At 36.7% G+C, this 18,679-nt stretch overlaps 2 protein-coding genes across 5 annotated transcripts in view; both read left to right on the forward strand.

Annotated features, from left to right (window-relative positions):
- Window positions 1–5,673, forward strand: part of Sesn (Sestrin) — a 268,523-nt gene extending 262,850 nt beyond the window's left edge. For both annotated transcript variants that reach the window (XM_022065278.2, XM_087360950.1), the window contains 3 exons: window positions 770–960; window positions 1,077–1,221; window positions 1,992–5,673. In XM_022065278.2, coding sequence (XP_021920970.1) covers window positions 770–960; window positions 1,077–1,221; window positions 1,992–2,078 — 423 coding nt within the window. In that variant the 3' untranslated portion in view covers window positions 2,079–5,673. The remainder of the gene's footprint in view (window positions 1–769; window positions 961–1,076; window positions 1,222–1,991) is intronic.
- A 987-nt stretch (window positions 5,674–6,660) lies between these two features.
- Window positions 6,661–17,783, forward strand: ash2 (Set1/Ash2 histone methyltransferase complex subunit ash2). Of its 3 annotated transcripts, none has more exons than XM_022065276.2 (12): window positions 6,661–6,795; window positions 8,263–8,481; window positions 9,330–9,508; window positions 10,080–10,252; window positions 10,445–10,622; window positions 11,412–11,611; window positions 12,431–12,608; window positions 13,058–13,202; window positions 13,887–14,022; window positions 14,756–15,007; window positions 15,882–16,030; window positions 17,532–17,783. In XM_022065276.2, exons 2-11 carry the CDS (start codon window positions 8,345–8,347, stop codon window positions 15,984–15,986), a joined length of 1,683 nt encoding a protein of 560 aa, XP_021920968.1. In that variant the 5' UTR covers window positions 6,661–6,795; window positions 8,263–8,344; the 3' UTR covers window positions 15,987–16,030; window positions 17,532–17,783. The 3 variants fall into 3 exon arrangements, with proteins under 3 accessions (XP_021920968.1, XP_021920967.1, XP_021920969.1); XM_022065275.2 differs by lacking the exon at window positions 6,661–6,795 and adding an exon at window positions 6,925–7,182; XM_022065277.2 differs by lacking the exon at window positions 6,661–6,795 and adding an exon at window positions 7,214–7,547.
- Window positions 17,784–18,679: the final 896 nt, after the last annotated feature.

An 18,679-nucleotide genomic window follows, 5' to 3' on the forward strand; every position in this document is an offset into this window, starting at 1 on the left:
GATCTAGAAGATGTCTTTTTTGACTCTTTATGTGTGAAGTATACTCTAGCTACATCATGTTTTATTCAAATGTGGAATATAAAGTATAAAAATATTGAAGATATCCGTCTTCTGGGTTATTGCGCTGTGTAGTCTGGTCGATGTTAACCAACGTTTCAGAGGACATACTGCCACCGTCATCATCGCCCTGATGACGGAGGCAGTATGACCTCTGAAACGTTGGTTAACATCGACCAGACTACACAGCGCAATAACCCAGAAGACGGATATCTTCATACTCACCGCTGTGAGAACCTCAAGTCTTATATAAAAATATTCTCACATGTTTATCAAAATATATGAAAAGGTATTTTTATGTAATTTAACATCTGATGAATGAGTGATCACTTTATGATTATAAATGGGCAAAATGCTTCATTAGGATTAATCATCATACAGGTTCTCCGCTCTTAGTATAGATAGAATTGCTGTCCATAATATGAACAAAGAATGTTGGTAATTTAATTTAAATGCAGCACTACAATAGATAATAATAGTTTTTCTGTAACTTTAATTTTCAAGAAGGGGAGGATCATCTTGTATTTTGGTAAATTTGTATGTGCTGATAATTTTAATATTACAGAAGATAATAACTTTGTTGCCAGTGTACTTTACTGGCTGTAAATGGTCGGTTTATTGCGTGTAACCCAGTTATGTTATTTTTATGACGAGATACAACTATTTGAAATTTCTGTGACTTCTTCTGACTGCTACTTTCTCGTGTTTTCAGGATTACTCATGGGATGACCATGGATACTCACTAGTCAATAGGTTATATACTGATGTTGGTAACTTACTGGATGAAAAATTCAAGACTGCTTTTAACCTTACATATTACACTATGGGCGGACGCAAAGATGTGGATACATCACGTTTTCGACGTGCCATATGGAACTATATCCAGTGCATGTTTGGCATCAGGTATGAGTATGCTTTATTCTCCAGTAGAGTGTTTACCATTCCGTCTTTTCTCTCTGTAATGACAGTGCAGTCGCCACAGAATTATATGTACAATATAATATGATTGTTTCTTGAAGGCATGATGATTATGACTACGGCGAAGTGAACCAGTTGCTGGAACGTTCGCTGAAAGCATTTATCAAGTCTGCGTGCTGTTACCCAGAGAGAGTAACGAAAAAAGACTACGATCGTGTTCTGCGCGAGTTCAGGCACAGCGAGAAGGTAAGGATATGTGTAACATGTTAGTAATTATTATGCAGGCTGAATGGCATGCGAAGATACTGATTATGCAATGTAGTCTGGTAGAAGTTCACTGAAATTTTAGGGCACCGAGACCTGATGATAGAGGCAGCATGCACCTTTGAACTGTTGGTAAACTTTTTCCAGACTGCACATCACAGTGTCCCAAAGGAGCCATTTTTTATTCTTACTGGCTGAGAACCTGATATATCACTCGATTAACATATGGTTTTTACGAAGCAGAACTGTAGCGACATAGAGACTTTGATTCCTCTTCATATTACAGAAACCTGTTACCTGCCAGAAATATGTTAAGCACGGTTCATTTAAAAATAAGAGCAAAGTAGTTTTTTTTGATGAGAGGAAACATGAAGGACGAGAAATGTTCTTGGTATTTATATGGAATCCATGTTTGTAGCCAAGTGATCATACTGATCAAGTAAAGGGATTACCAGGTTATTGAACTGAATAAGTTACATTTCATTATTTTATGTTCCGAGGTTTGAATTATTACAGAAGAAAAACTTTTTGTGAGTCAGTATATTTATTTATTCTTCTGAAGAGGAGCATTTGCTATTGCCAAGGCTTTACTTGGGAATTAATTACACCTGTATAACTGTTTTCCATCGTACCAACCTTCCAAAATTTCTTGTAGTAGCGCTGTTCCCTCATTTTTATTATTTTTTTACCGACAGTCTGCTGTTTTTTTACGAGTACGTTCAGAAGTACCATAATTTATTCCACATTTGCAGGTACATGTTAATCTTATGGTACTGGAGGCACGCATGCAAGCTGAACTTCTCTATGCGCTGCGTGCCATAATGCGCTACATGACGTAGGTGAACCACCAGTGCAGCCAGTGTGGTGCAACCAAAACTTATACTTGCTGGTGTTGATGCAATCATTCTGAATGAGGTGCTCTGGAGGTTTAAGGAGACAAGACAGGCAGAGAGAAACGAGAAACTGAGATGACTCAAAAGATGGAGTAAACAGTTCTACTATCACAATAATAATTAATCAAATTATCATATATAAAATTATTTAGTAAGATGAAAAATGTACATGTTTTATGAAGAGAAAGAGTAAGTATAAAAGCAAAATGTCATCTAGCCACTTAATGTATTCTCCTTTGTCCCATGTAGTTTTGTTAAGGATGGATGCTGAAGCATTGTTAATTGGGGCAGTTGTGTACATAGTAACTCCCCACACAAACCCGCCCACCCACCCCTCTTTCCCAATTACCGTAACTTTTCTCCCGTTTCCCCTTTCTCCTCTCATTCTCATCATATTTACTGCACTGCACAAAAGAAATACATAAATATACACGTGATTGACTGTGATCCGTTCTCAGTAGATGAACTAATTACTTGTGCGTAACTGTTGCACATCCCATTTGAGCCCAGATCTCTCGTTTTTCAGGCACTTTCGAAAAGCTCCCACTGTTTTAGCTCGGGTAGTTTTCTCCAAAAATTGTAGGTATTTATGACTGTACCTATTGGTTACAGGTGCTCTGCAGTGCCGTACTAGCCGATATATTTCTATAGGTGTCAAGAGGTGTTACTTAATGTTAAAGTCAAGTAGTCTTAGATGAGCAGTAAACTTGTATCATTGTATGACTGTATCTGGAATAATCTATGAACTAGAAATTTGGGCTCATATTGGGATAGTTTTGTTTTTGTGAGAAAAAAAATAATTTTTTTTTGTGGATCTGCCAAGTTTTTCAAGGCTTTTTAGGTTAAAGTGGTCTAGCTATTAAGTAATCTTTAAATAACAAAGTTAAAAAGCAAAAGAATTGCGTATAATAGCATCTTGAATGGAAAATAAATTGATTTACATAACACCGTGTTATATTGGAGATAGTAACAATTTAAATATGTAATATTATTGCTTCAGTGAAGCTTTGTATTTGAATATAGTTGAGAGCATTACTACATTGATTAGTACTGTAGCTGGAAAGTGTGAGGGCTTGCTTCTTCTGTCCTAGGAATGCTTGAATCTGAAAGAATGAACAGGAAGTGGACAGAGATGTCATTTCCTTGATTGTTGCGAGCGTTCCGTAGATGGACATGAGATGCATTGAATGTTGAGATTTGATTGCGTTGATGATGATACTGATGATGATGGGTGAATGGATAGATGGAAATGTCTCCTCCCATTTTGGTTCGACATGGAGGAATTTTTATGTAGACTAACCACCAGCTTGTTTTATCTAAGATCTCTGTTGTATGAGTTTTCTTAACCACTCTTACTGTGAAACAAAACCTTAGCTGCATTGTTTCAGTTCTTCTTCACTGTCTAATTTTATGTTGTTAAAATTTTTGAATAATATGTGGGATAATGGATCTCTGTGAAAAAAAAATTCCTGTGAACTTGTTGTAATTGATATATCCTTAGAAGTCTTGAAGTACTATTGCTCTGTCTGATTTCTGTTTGAAGAGTGAGGCTTTTTAGAACATGTTAACAGTAAGATCTTGTTGACCGCGGTTTAGACGACTACCGCTTTCAAAGAATAAACATTCTTTTAAGACTTGTCAGTGTATGTATCTGATATGCATGACTGCGTTAAACACCGTGTGTGTTGTATGTGGTCAAAATTGGATCTCGTATTGCCAGTAAGTTTTACTATTTGATATATGCAGAACTTGTTCATTTACTCCGAAGGCTTAATGATCACTGAGAATATGAAGTTTGTGGCCAAATAAGTTGCTTCATCTCAGAACCTTGGAAGAATTTTGGCTGTATGTTTCAAACATTATTCACATGTAAGAATAATACTTTTAGAAGCAAGTGTTAGAAGATCCTTTTTTGGGAGCGGTAGTATACTTGTTAGCTCTCTATAGTGTTCTTCTCCTTACCCCTTGTGTGATCTCAGTATTACCTTTGGATTCAAATATGATTTATACTATGTAATAATGAAAAATTGTTTTTTTATTATTAACACTGTTTCTTTGATGAATTGTGTAGGCTTAAAATGTGCATGGATATGTTCAATATCAAATTACCTTGGTCACACTAAAACAAAATGTTTGTTACATTTAATTTTTCAACTTTTATTAAGATGCATTTTGAGAATGTATATTAACTTTCTTTATGAGATTTTACACAGGAAATGTTTTCTTTAATTATCTGGCCTACTTGTTTGGAACAGTAATGAGAAAATATTAAATTACTGCATGTGTATATTTTAATACTTCCCAGTTTTAGTGCTGATAAAGGGAAGTGCATACAGTAGGCCCATTGAAAGCTCTTTGGGTGTCTGACAGACTGAATTGCTATATAAGACAAGAACAGGAAAATTGTGATTGTAGTGAGTTTACGAATAATTCATAAAGGTTATTTAATAATCTTTATGCAGTATTCTTGGTTAGTCCTAAGTCACACAAATGATGCTCTTAATTTTATAAAAATTCACTAGAAACCAAGATGTAAAATAATTCACTTAAGAAACTGAGATAAAGGATGGTAAAAAGAAATATTCCTTGAATTACAGGAACAGTGCTTTTAGTGTTGTTTCTAAAAAAGGAAAACTCATAAGCCCATCCCAATATTCAGTGTTGCTATGTTATCTTGCATTTAGTTCTATTTATTTGGGTTCATGTATCAGCTTAGCCCAGGGCCAGCAAGTTGCATTATCATTATTAACATAGCAATGTATGTGTTTCAAGAATAGGTCAATTAACAAGTAAACAATAAAGTTGAAAATTCATTGGGGCTTTTGTTCCTTATCTGCAGGCTTTAATGTTGAAATTATTTAAAAATTCTTAAAAGGTTAAAAAAATACAAAAAAAATCCAGAACAATTTATCGAGCCCACTTTGTGTGGTCATGTATCATTGCTTATATGTTCTGAGCAAGATTGGTACATTTCAAGGTAAGAAGAAGAAGAAAAATTGGGCAGTTTTTGATGCTGCTGATGGTGATGATGAGGCATTCAGTCTTTTTCATTAAGATACGTGTAGTTTTTTGGTATCTGTGATGTTTTCTTATTATAATAGACATTTAGTGAGATATTTTAATTATATGAAAAGAATTATTGCATGCATGCACTTCATGTTTTGTGGTAGAGTCCAGGGACAGATAATCCCATACTGTTGTGTCTTGTCTGGTAATACAGGCAGTGATACTCATTACTGTATGAAGATTTATGTCCTTGTTTGAATGCCCATAATTTCATATGCAAGAAGTACATAAAGGAGTCTGATGCTTGTGTTTAAGCCTGACTAGTCTCATGAAGGCAGAAATAGCAGGTTTGTCATCTGTAAGATAGTAGACAAGGATTTGACATGGTTCAAATTCATGCTTCTTGTGATTTTTGGAAATGTGGAGCATGTGGAGTGCTTCAGAGGAGGAAGGTAGTTATCAAATTATGTGTAATAAATGATGAAAAAAGTCAAGACTTTTTTATGAATAGGCTATTAAAATTATTTTAAATTCATATTTCTGAAGTTTTTAATTGAAAAAGATTCCTTTCTATCATTTCCTTAGCCCAGATCCATAAATATTGACATAACATAACTCACAGGGATGATTGTGATTTCCTATCTGGACATTGCATGTGGACATTTGAGAACTCTTGTTTTAATAATCCTGCAATGTCACACTAATACACCATACATAATAAAGTTCATATTCCTGCAAAATGTCTTCCTATTTGATATTCATTCACAATAAGAAACCTCACTTTAAGAAACAGTACTAGACAGTGTTCAGTAGTCTACAAAAATGTATGGGCTCAGTATATCTCTTCAGAGAGTTTAGCAATAAGTGTGTGTTGTGAATTACACTAATGCAGTTCATGGTGAAAAATTATGTACCCCATTTCATTCCTGCATAGACATTTTGATCTGTTTTGGGTTTTACTAGGTGCATCTGTTTAGTAATTTGATGGTTGTCCAATGATATGAAATTAGCACCGGGGATAATATAAAGATGTGGGTGTGATTATAAATGATGAGTTAGGAAGAATGATATGGTATATTTTATGGTTCTAACCTAGCATTTTGCCCGATGGGAAATTTGGAAGCCATAAAGGCAAAACTTTAAGAACATTTTACCTGTACCTTAACCCCTCCACACACACAAATACAGAAGGTCCTTTAATGAGCAAGAGCATTCTTGCCAGCCATTTCTACAGAATGCTGTGTTTGATTGGAGTACCCATTCTTTCTGGTGGCAGAGAACATTTACTTAGCATAAATGAACTGTGCTTTGCAGTATACTTCGTTCATCAAACAAAACTGTATTGCTGAATTTTGAGGTTGTTACAATGGTAAAGATGTCAATGCTGGTATTTAGCCCAAAAGATGGAGGAAGCAAGTTCTTCAAGAACACTGGTAACCATCACATCCACATGATGTAACAACCCAGAAGACCAATATAATCATAAAATTTGGTTTCACGGTATTGTATGAATGTGGAATGGCGATGTGGAGAGGCCATGAATTGTATGTACACTCAGTGCTACATGAATGGAAAGAGTGATGCTAAATCAGGAAGAGTAATCGTATGCAACAGAAAGAGAAATACAATGCATACCTCTGAGAGGATCCGCAAAAAGGTACCGCTGCACAACAATACACCATATTTCGTAGAATTTCCAAAATCTATTTTGTCTCCCACAATGGTAATAACAAATTTAAACAGTGTTCAACATGGGGATATTTCATGGCAGGATATATTGGCGGCACTGAATGGATGGAAGAGCTATACCGACAAGGCGGTTGAGAGCTGTTAACGCTAGATAATTATAGAAGGATTTGGATAGTTGTGTTTAAACATAATGGAATCGTGGTTTATTTCTCTCCGAAATACTTATTGCAATTATAGTCAATAATTTTATACTTCAGTTCGTGTATTTATTACAAAGATAGAAGTGAAAACGTTTGTTCTCCAGTGTGTATAGAATTTAGGTTAAGTGTAACATGTCGGATAGAGATATTCTCAGGTAAAGAACATTTTAAGAGGTGACATGAAACAGAGATTACAATAATGTTGGAGCATGTCCAGAGACTGTGAACATGGGCGCTATACAGTATTATGAATACGTACAACGAAGCTTATGCAATTAAAATTGTAAAAAATCGTCTTTCAAAGGTTTTGCCAGGCTAACATGGCTATCATCAATGCTCTGCTGCTGTTTCTAATCTTAAGAACTTATTTTGCCATAGCAGTGAATTAAACTTTGGAAAAAATACCAGGAGACAGTGCCTGTGTGTTGAGCAAGACAAGATAACAACGCCACTTCCATAACCTGGGTCTCAATGTGCACCTTGGTCTGTTGTATGCTTCCTATACTAAGTAAAATACAAGGTAAAATTTTGCACAACCAGACAAGAGAGGTAGTGATTAGTTACAGTTCTAGTGGTGCAACAGCAGAAATCCTCCAGCCAGGGTAGTTCAGTCCATATAGTGACTGACTACGGATTAGACGAACGGGGTTTGATCCCCAGCAAGGGCAGAGGATATTTCCTGTAGCCTCTTTGTCTAGACTGTCTCTGGGGCCTACCCACCTCCTGTCTATTGGGTACTGGGGTCATTTCCTGGGGTAACGTGCAGCCAGGACATGATGCTGACCATTCTTCCCGTCTAGTGCTGAACTTAAGAATGGGGAGGAGCTATTCTGCTTCTTCCCCCAAGTGCCTACTTGGCATGTAATTGGACAGCATTATTTTAATAGTAAAAATTATGTGAGTTACTGCATTTAATTTAGTTATAATTAATGGTTAATATTCATTACCAGTTCTGTAGTAATGCTGTCACTATGTCCCTTCTGCTCCAGATATCTTTGCTCATGGCCTTGCATTTCCCATCATTCTTCTCTTTGCTTAAATCTGGCTGTGAACATGCTTTTGGTGAGCGCATTTGTTCTGATGCAATATACATCTGGCACTGAAGATCTTCCTTGTATTTACGAAAACATAAATTTTCCCTGCTGTGTCATGGTTTACTGGTTAATATTGTCTCTGGTAATTACAGGAAATTTTAGGTGTGCAGTTTAAATTTGTGGTCATTTACTTGTTGACAGAAGTGACTCTGAGGCTTCAGCCAAACAAGCAGTTCAGAGTGTTGTTTCAGAAGATCAGAAATCAGATTTTAAAGCTACTGAAATGCAATCAGAAGGTTCCAAAATAGTAGTGCTTGATGACAAGAAGCAAATTAGCAGCAGCAACAACAACAACAACAATAGTAACATTAACAATGGGGCATCAAAACATCAAGTTGAAAGAGAAGGCAATTGTTACTGGTAAGCTGTTGAATGTTTGTTGTTTTGGAATCTATGAAGGCAGTTAGAACATACTATTTTATTTGTAAGAGGTTCTACTGGTACTGAAGTGTTTTATTTCAGAATCTTTACTTTATTATCTTCATATTTTATTCTTAGTTATTCAAACACTTAAATGAGAAGGCAGTCTTAATATTGGTGGAGTCCTTTGACAAAGAAGTATGTTTCTCTTGAGTTAACTATTTGCTGGCAATTTTACATGTGTGTTACAGCTTGAGGTATGTTGAACGTATTAATATAATTTCCAAAATGTGTCCATGTTATGGCATGTCTAATGGTAAGACTACTCTGTTGCTTGTATAGAAACGGCATTGCAACGTGTAGTGGTGTAATTGTGGGTGGTCCAGGTACATTACAGATCATGTGTAGCAAATGTGCAGTCATATTTGGAAACAGACCTATGTCATTGTGTTCTAGATGTAGTATTATATAAACAGACATAAGTAACTTATGTGAACAGTTTATTGCAAGGTCGTTACTTTTTTCATACATCTGAAGCTTTCAGTATGCCTATATCTTCAGCAGTTTTATTCACAATCAGAATTAATATATTTTTCTCAAATTATAGTTTTAGTAACTAAACACTTTCTAAACAGTTTGTTCTCTTCTTTTAATATTATCTTGATCTCTTGCCATTTATTATGGCAAGATGAGTAACATAAACATAAAATTCACTCTGCTGTCTTCAAATTTGGGGAAATTAAAGTGAAAAATAATTGCCCGTGTTGGATCAAGATTGTTGGATAATGCTGTATTCTTGTTGAACACATTATTTGTTATGATAACGATTGTTTCTTGTTTACATACAGTGGCAAGGATCGTAACTTGAACATTGTAGAACTTCTGTGTGCCAGCTGTTTTCGCTGGTACCATGAATCCTGCATTGGCTATCAGCTGGGAAAATTGGTTCCATTTATGATGAATTATTTTTTTGTTTGCAAAAATTGTTCGCCTACTGGCCTCGAAAGCTTCAAAAAGAATCAAGCACGTGAGTATAAATACTTTAATATACTGTATAAAGCTTCCTAAACCAAGCTTTTCATGTAACAAAGAAAACCTCGGGTTGTGCCAAGATACTACACAATGCATTAATATACACTGCTGTTTTGAAGAATGACATTTTTGGCCTTGTAAATTACTCTTCATAGTCCTTGGTCACCCATTTGTCATTTATTTGACATTTTGATGTTTGGTGCTGTTTAAGGAATTAGTGGCCACGCGGTCTGAGGCATGGACCTCGTGCGCCTGGCCGCTGGGACCGTGGGTTCGAGTCCCACTCGAGGCATGGATGTTTGTCTGCGTCCTTTCTCTTCCAGTCTGATGGATAAAGACTGGCCACGGAAGGCAAGTTGAAACGACCGTGGCATCTTCGCAAGTAACAGTCCCGTAATGGGGCTGCAAACCAATCCTAGGATTGCTGACGACGACAAAGAGAGAGAGAGAATCTTATTGTCATTCATGCAAGACAGATGTACATACTGTTGTATGTTTAATTTGACTATTTTCTTTTGTCAAGTGTTTAGTTTGTTGTTTATTGTAGTTCTTTATTTTGTTCACAGCATTCCCCCAAATGTGTGTAACAGCGATTGGAAACTTGATGCAAGCCAGTGTAAAAGAAGGCTCGCCACGCGTCATGTTTTCCAAGGAACGAGATATCATTCCATTCATTGACTCACATTGGGAGGGAATGACCACAATGCCTCGTAGGGTGACTCAGTCATGGCACTCAACAGTGAGTTGTTTGCTGTTTTTTCAGTCTACCTTCTTAAGGGGAAAAAATGTCTAATAAGAATGTGATTATTGATATAATATTTTGCGCTGTTGGTGTTTGGGGAAAAAGGATATAGCAACTGTGACTGCAATCTTGTAATTCAGCTTTATTTACAAAAAAATATCATACTGTTACAAGCATTTTGTTTTTCAGATTCATCGAGCTCTGACAAAGGACGTCGGGACATTATTTGTCTGTGAAGAAGTTGCTAGTGATGGGAACCATCCTTTATTTGGGCTGTTGGCTCCTGACCTAACTCAAATCAAACCAAACTATGAGGCAATGATCCGCGGGGGCCACCTTAAAGTTACCGATATGGGCATTCAGCATGGTATGTGTCATCTGTCATTCATTTAGATTCTAACACCTGAAAATTATGTATACTGGATCCTTTTATGAGAATGAGTGACTCTTATCTCGTCTTAATTGACAATTTATTTTGCCGGAATGGCTACAAACATACACAGTCATATTTTCAAATTAATTTATGTCAAATTACAGTCTGTCTTTGGTGTAATTATACAAGTCTTGTACTTAAAAGTGGAAGATTCGTAGTGTGATGGAGGATGTCAATAACAATTTTATGTATGCAGTAAATTAACACCAAGTCCGTTAGCATGAAAACAGAAGCATTTGGAAAATGTGTATCTCATTGGAATTCATATGTATTATGTTGACTAAAATTAACTGCCATGTAATCAGTCTTCATTTTTTGTACCATTGCTTTTAACATTAATGTATTGATACCATACAAGAAAGATAAGATAGTGTGAATCATACAGATTAAAATCAGAACCAAATATTTTACATAGTGAACTTTGCCAGTTAGAAAATGATATCAGGCAGGTTGTGAAACGAGATATTTTATGCATCTCTTAGAATAAGATGGTTTTTGAAAGCATAAGGATTTTTGAGTAGGATCTGAGGTTTTCACGGCAGCGTGTCCGAAGATGGCCGTCTTCTGGGTTGTAGCACGATGTAGTCTGGCAGAAGTTTATCATCATTTCAGAGGTCTTTGCTGTCTCCGTCTTCAGGGCGACAATTTTGTTGCTACATGGTGCTACAACCCAGAAGACAGTCATCTTATGGATTTTTCTCTGAATTTATTATTTTTTGTCAGGTGGTGTTAAGGGTCGCAGTACTAAGAGAAAGCTGCCGGGTGGTGATCAGGGTCCAGGGGCAGGAAAAAAGGGTCGAGGTGGTGGTGAGGTTACTGCCCCTAAGCTTCCTGCTCATGGGTACCCATTGGAGCATCCTTACAACAAGGATGGTTACCGTTACATCCTGGCTGAACCAGACCCGCACGCACCATTTCGACAAGTGAGCAAACAATCGAGCGTTCAAATGAAATGTTTTCTGATGCTTTGTTGCTATGTCACACTGTTTTCTGTCTGTTCTTCTTATGTGCTTATTACATGACGTGCTCAAAATTAATGTATATGGGGATGATTGTATCTGTTTGTTAATCTGTTTGTGTGCTTGTTTCATCAATGGACAGATCTTGACAAAATTTGGTATGGACACTGTGTCAGTGGAGGCTACCCAAAACTCATACGTCTTAATTTCCTACAATTGGTTATCCCAACATGGTGATGCATGAACATGTGAGGTGGCCATTTTAAGGGAGGGCACAAATGAGCTACTGTGCAGATCACCAGAATATTTTGACGTACTTTGGTAAAAATTGATTGTTTTAGGTGAATGTTACTTGGTGTAAGTTTAATTCTCATTAATGAATAAATATATAAAAACATTTGTATGAGTAAGATTTGAGGTTTTCACAGCGGTGAGTATGAAGATTTCTGTCTTCTGGGTTGTTGCGCTGTGTAGTCTGGTCGATGTTTACCAACGTTTCAGAGGTCAGACTGCCTCCGTCATCAGGGCGGTGAATACGTTGGTTAACATCGACCAGACTACACAGCGTAACAACCCAGAAGACAGAAATCTTCATTTGTATGAGTGTTCTGCGGTGCTGTGTTCAGTTGAATTTTCGTATATGATTAGCGTATTTCTGGAGCCCTGCTTTTTTATGTCTAATGTATCTTAATCACCGTGATTTACTGTGCCTCCGAAAGAAACTGTTGAGACGACTATTTTACGCATACTTTTGTAAATATAATAAAGCACTGTTTCCAACAGGAATTTGATGAAAGTAGTGACTGGGCTGGGAAACCAATACCAGGCTGGCTGTATCGCACCCTGAGTCCGAGCTCGGTCCTCCTGGCCTTGCATGATCGGGCTCCACAACTGCGAATCTCAGAGGACCGCCTTGCTGTGACTGGAGATAAGGGTTACTGTATGGTCAGAGCAACACACGGTGAGCTAAAATGTAAACCACGTGATGTGACAGTAATTTTAAGCATAGTATTGACAATGTTTCAACTTCTGAATGAAGATAAAGATGGCTGTCTTGTGAGTTGTTGTGCTGTTGAGTCTGGTAGAAGTTTATCAATGTTTCAGAGATGCTTGCTGCCTCCATCATCAGGGTGATCCAAAATAAAAAGATGCTTGTGTATGCATGTAATTCCAAGCAGGCAGTGGGTTTTGTAAGAATTCTTTGTAGCATATTACCAGTTTGACACACAGCATGTTGTAAAATTTAAATTTTAGAAACTCTTTTATTTCTCTCTGATCTAATTATAGCAGCTAAAACATGTATACAGGACAGATGGTATGATGACTGGAAAGAATGACTTTTTTGCTGGATTACATTTGGTTCTGTTACTTGTACAAACATTTGAAGAGAAAACTTGTTTGTCGTTACAGCCGTAAGCCGAGGTTCTTGGTACTGGGAGGCCACTGTGGAAGAAATGCCAGAGTCCTCTGCAACACGACTTGGCTGGGCACAGGAATATGCTAATCTGCAAGCCCCTCTTGGTTATGATAAATTTGGATATTCTTGGAGATCTAGGTCAGTTAGTCAACCTCCTCACATGTTCATGCACTCGTGCAATGAATGAATATAATCATTACACTCACTGCAACTGAAACAGCTGCTTATTTTCTTACTTTCTAAGAAGAAAAGTGCTTTATATGAAAATATAAGTTCTCCAAACAGATAAGTTATATTTATTGTAGAACTCATCCACTGGGGATATTATATTTTAATACGACATGTTATTACTTCTAAACCACTATTTACATTTTGTTTAAATTTTGTGTTAGGGTTCTACACTAAATGTTCTTGGGCAGATTTAATATTTGATGATGTTCTCCTGGGGTTTGGTGCCATGTAGAATTGTAGGCGGATGCCAGCATTTTGGAGAAACGTACTGTCTCCATCATCTTTATTATTCTCAGTGACATGACCATATAAATCACTATTTTAATTTATTGGTACATTTAGATTACTGTGGCTATCTGCCCTTCCAGGTGGTATTAATCATTTTGATAGCTGCAAAACATTGCTGGATGTAATTAAAAAATATTTTATTTATAGTGCAAGAAGTATTGTTTGCTTATTGCGAAGTTTAGTCATGATTCTAAGGTATTTATTTTGAATTTTTTTTATTTAATCTCATGTAGATATTTTGATAAGAAATTAAATAAGATGTATACAGTTATATATAAGAGAACTTCTGTTTTTATGTGTCAGGAAGGGCACGCGGTTCCATGAATGTCGAGGAAAGCGTTATAATGCTGGCTATGGAGAAGGGGACACATTGGGCTTTCTCATTATGCTTCCAGAATCACCTCATATTAATTACATCCCTCACACGTATAAAGATAGGGTAAGTTATTTCTTTTTTCACCCTAGTTCCAACACAAAAGGCAGTAAATATGGCAGGGTGGTTGTTAATTTTTTACTTTTGTCAAACTGTATCTATTTGAAGGGGACTGCAGGTCAGAATGCTTAGAAATTGTTAAATGGCTATTGATTATTCCTACTGACAACATATTTTTCATTGCACGATGATGGAATATATTTTGTAAGATGGATGTTTGTCATACTACGGCCTGGTTTGTGGTACTCAGTAGATGGAGCCCCATGCTTCCTCCTCCTCTGTAGTCATGTCAGGGACATCGGTACACTCGTACCCAGTGTTCCATTAGACCAGTGGCTAGTACTTTTTTAGCCTCAATCTAAATGTATTAAAAATGTTTTAAATAAATGATTTCAGATATGAATAGATAATCTGCATTACTTTAGGAGAGAGCAAATTAAAAATATATTATTTTTGTACTTTGATCTTTGCACTTGTCTTAATATCTTTCTGTGCGGTAAAGATATGCTGTGTGAATTGTGGTAATACAAAGCCCCTGCTGGAAGGTGGGTCTGCCAACGGTACAATAAAACATTTATTCTTATCTGAGATTATGGTAGGAATTAGTACAATAAGTATGAATATGGTAGAAGAGAGGTGATAAGAACAATGTCAATATCACTGGTGGTACCAAGAACAGAATACAGCATGCGGAAAATACGAGTTGTAAATTTCTGATTGACTTTTTTCTTTCTTGCAGCCACTAGTGAAGTTCAAAAGCCATTTGTATTATGAAGAGAAAGATCGAGTTGCAGAAAGTCTTAAGGCATTGAAAGTTCTTTCGGGTAGTAAGCTGATTTTCTTCAAGAATGGAGTATGTCAAGGGGTTGCCTTCACTGACATGTATGGTGGACATTACTTCCCTACCCTCTCATTACACAAAAGTGCCACAGTGTCTGTCAATTTTGGCCCCAACTTCAAGTATCCGCCGTCGAACATGTCATTCCGAGGGGTGAGAAAGAAATTGATCACTTAGAATTTAACTTATTTTTAACTCTTTTAAAGAGCTTTACACACTTCTATACCTATCAGTTTTGTTTGTTTTCCTTCTGTTTGCATTTTGGAACTTCTTCTGTGCATGATGTAGATAACTGACTCTACTCTACTAACTAATAAAAATACTGCATGCAGTCTTCTCCCATGGAGAAAAGAATCGAAGCATTCGAAATGTCTTTATATCGACTTATACTATGAATACCCTGGGTGCAAAAAGTCGCTAACATCGAAGTTCTCAATTGCATGAATTAGCAAAAAGAACTACTGCTTGCCGTTAAGGAAAGAAAGGTCCGGTATTTGGGCCACATCATGAGAGGAGTACGCTATGAGATCCTAAGAATGTTCATCGAGGGCAAAATCCAAGGAAAAAGATTCGTCGGTAGACCCCAAAACTCCTGAAGATGGTTCGGATGCACCACAATAGACATCTTTCGAGCGGCAGTCTCGAGGACAATGTTCGCCATGTGGATCACCAACTTTTGTTCGGATGGCGCAATAAGAAGAAGATGCAGTCTTCTTAATTCTTTTTCTTATTTCCTCCTGAATTTTTCTGTTCCTGTCATTGCAAATTAAATAGCAGAAGCATTTACTTTTTCATGTTTTGATTTTCACAGTATACGTGTGTCTGTCTCATTTAACGTACTTTCCGTCTGTTCCAATTATGACACTTCCCTCCAGTCCTATTTTATATATTACTTACTCCTTCTGTTTGTTTGCATGTTTAACATTCTCTTACATCTGCTACAAAGTATAATGTCACATATTAAAACTATTGTTCATTTTATTATAAGGAAAGAAAGTGAAATGAAATGTCTTTTTGTAATTGCTAGATGTGTGAGAAGGCAGAGGAAGCTATCTGTGAGCAGACTATGGCTGACCTTCTGTACCTGACTGAAAACGAGGGAAAGTTACGTCTGGACACATACTGCATGTAGCACTCAGTCTGAATATTACAGGATCTTCAGCCTTGCTGTTTCTTGTACGTATTGATATGTAACACTTTCCGTAGAATATAAGAGTGAAGGAATATGGGGAATCAACAATATCATTCCAAAACTCAGGAATGATTTGAATAGTTTTAAGGGAATATGGCTTCCAGATATGGAGGGTAGCTGCAAATATATTGACTAAGCAGTAGTATATGTTCTTAAACCCTAGAAGAATTTGACCAATTCCTTCATGACTATACAGGTAGCCCTCGATTTGCACCGATTCAGAATAACGCCGATTCTGAAACCAGCAAGTCAAAAAGTGAAGAAAAAAAAATTGACCATTATTTATAACGTTTTACAATGTTTCTCGTACTGATTCTTATACTAAATCGCAATTCTTACGTTGCTGATTTTGAATAAAAATTATAAATACAGTCATCTCTGCAATTAGTATGTTTCGTTAACGCGAATTTGCTCCAATGAGATTGACGAATCGGTAAAAGCTGGTTATGAAATCCAAAACTTTTGCATATGCGAGTTTGCTCTTATGCAATTTCATTCCTGGCGATTTAAACTTTCAAAGGACTAATTTAATCTCTGCGGAGGTACCGGGGTTATTTTTACTACTTGATTTACTATAGGTTGGCGTCTTACATGAATGCGACTATCGCGTAACAGCAGAGATGACTATACACATCAGTCACGTGAAAGAATCGCAGTCAATCGCGGAGACCAACGAATTGCCGATTGTAAGTGTATAAAATATATTTTTTAAATTCCATTTATTTTATTTACATTATTTCAGAGCTTTAAATATAATGCCATTATATTACTCGTCAATGTTTGGGTGCTGGGAACGCATGTTATTGACTTCCCATTGATTTACATTATAAAAGAGTTTCAGTTTATGCCGGTTCATCCAGGAATGCATCCCTGGCGTAAATTGAGGGCTACCTGTATATATTATGAAACCTATTATTACTCAAACTCCATTAGCCAAGATACATGAACTTTGACACACTTTCAAAGGATTTATTAGTCACCCTAATATGATTTTGCCCTGCTGTCTGCTGACTGGACACTAACATGTACTTTGATTTTCTGAATTTACTTCTAGCCCCACCTTTCTACTAGCTTCAAGTAAAACTTGTGTGCTCCTCTTTATTGTATTTATATCATCATCAGCGTATGCCAATAGCTGATGTGTCCCATTCAATTGCAAACCCTCCTGCCTATCTTGGACTTTCCTGATGGCATATTCTAGCGCAAAGTTAAAGAGGAATGGGGACAAAGCATCTCTTTGTGTTAGACCATTCTTCATGGAAGATGAGTACCTATATGAATTTTGCTACAGGTTTCATTTAAGCACATCAATATACTAACCAGAGAAGCATGATTTCCAGCATTTCAGCAAACTTAGCAACTACAAGTTTGTTGAAGTGTTGCCATCTTCATATTCATATTTATAAGAAAGAAAATGAAAACGTGATTTAATACATGTCAGTAGTCAGAATGTAAATAACCTGTCCGCTGTTGCCTACGTTGCAGACTAGTGTCCAGTGTGGAGCTGCAATGTGCAAACAGTGGGTAAGTTGGTACAAACTACAGGGCTACTCAACATACATCTAACCTCTGCTGAATTTCTGTGCGCATCTGAGTTCTGCCTTGTCTAGACATCAACAGGGTGGCATGATATGCAAGATACAAGAAGAAAAAAACCTCCAGCAATTTATAGATACACAAAATGTATGTAAAGAATATAAAATAAAACAAATGCACTGATGTGTTATAAGAAGTGAAGTACCTGTTGTCAGAACAGTAACCGGGTTTATGGTACCAGTGGACCTCCAAATCCCAAATTTTTCCTAATGCAGATACCCATTATTTATTTCTACAACTGGTTAGCGATGATCTGAACATTTATTTCTGTCTAGTGCTGAGATCAAGAAGGTGTGGGTGGATCTTTCCCAATTTCATGAAATGGTGCTCTGGTACAGAGGTAATTTTATAACCACTAAAAGTTTCATAAATGCTATTAGCTTTTGCCACGACTGTCTGTCTATCATACTGGCTTCTATGAGGGTCACTGGTGGGTGTCTTGAGAATAGATTTCAGTACTGCAAAAGGCATTAGTCAGTCACAGGACTAATCTTTTATATGGAGGCCCGGTCATTGTGGAGTGAAATAATATATTTATAACACCACAATAGTGAGAGGAAAGACGAATGAGGTTTGTGGGAGCACTGCAGTACAGGATAAGGGCCACAGCTCACAATCATAGGAACAATAGGATAACTTTTCTGCACTTCCTAATTCCGAAGTTTATAGCATTTCAACAGATAAATTGTGAGCAAGGAATCATTACCAGTACATAGTTTCTATATACATAAGAAAAACTAACTGGAATCACTGTGTACAATGTGGGATTTGCCATTCATTTATTTGTAACTGTAACGTAACCATTAAATCCGATGATACAAATCGCCTGGGACACACAACGGGATTCTTTGTTTGTTTATTTTTTTAAAAAAACCCTTTGCAATGAAGCAAGCACATAGAAGTTGGAATCACAAAGTGGATTGCCTCATCAAGGAAGGAAAAACAACAAGAAAACAATTTGTATAATTTAACAGATCAGTGATGCGGCTATCATTAGTTAATAGTAATGACATCAATTGCTTGGGTTTTATTGAATG

Source organism: Zootermopsis nevadensis, unplaced genomic scaffold, assembly GCF_977971745.1.
Source record: "Zootermopsis nevadensis isolate Lab colony 2312 unplaced genomic scaffold, Znev_1.0 Znev_ptg000050l, whole genome shotgun sequence".
Taxonomy (NCBI): domain Eukaryota; kingdom Metazoa; phylum Arthropoda; class Insecta; order Blattodea; family Termopsidae; genus Zootermopsis; species Zootermopsis nevadensis.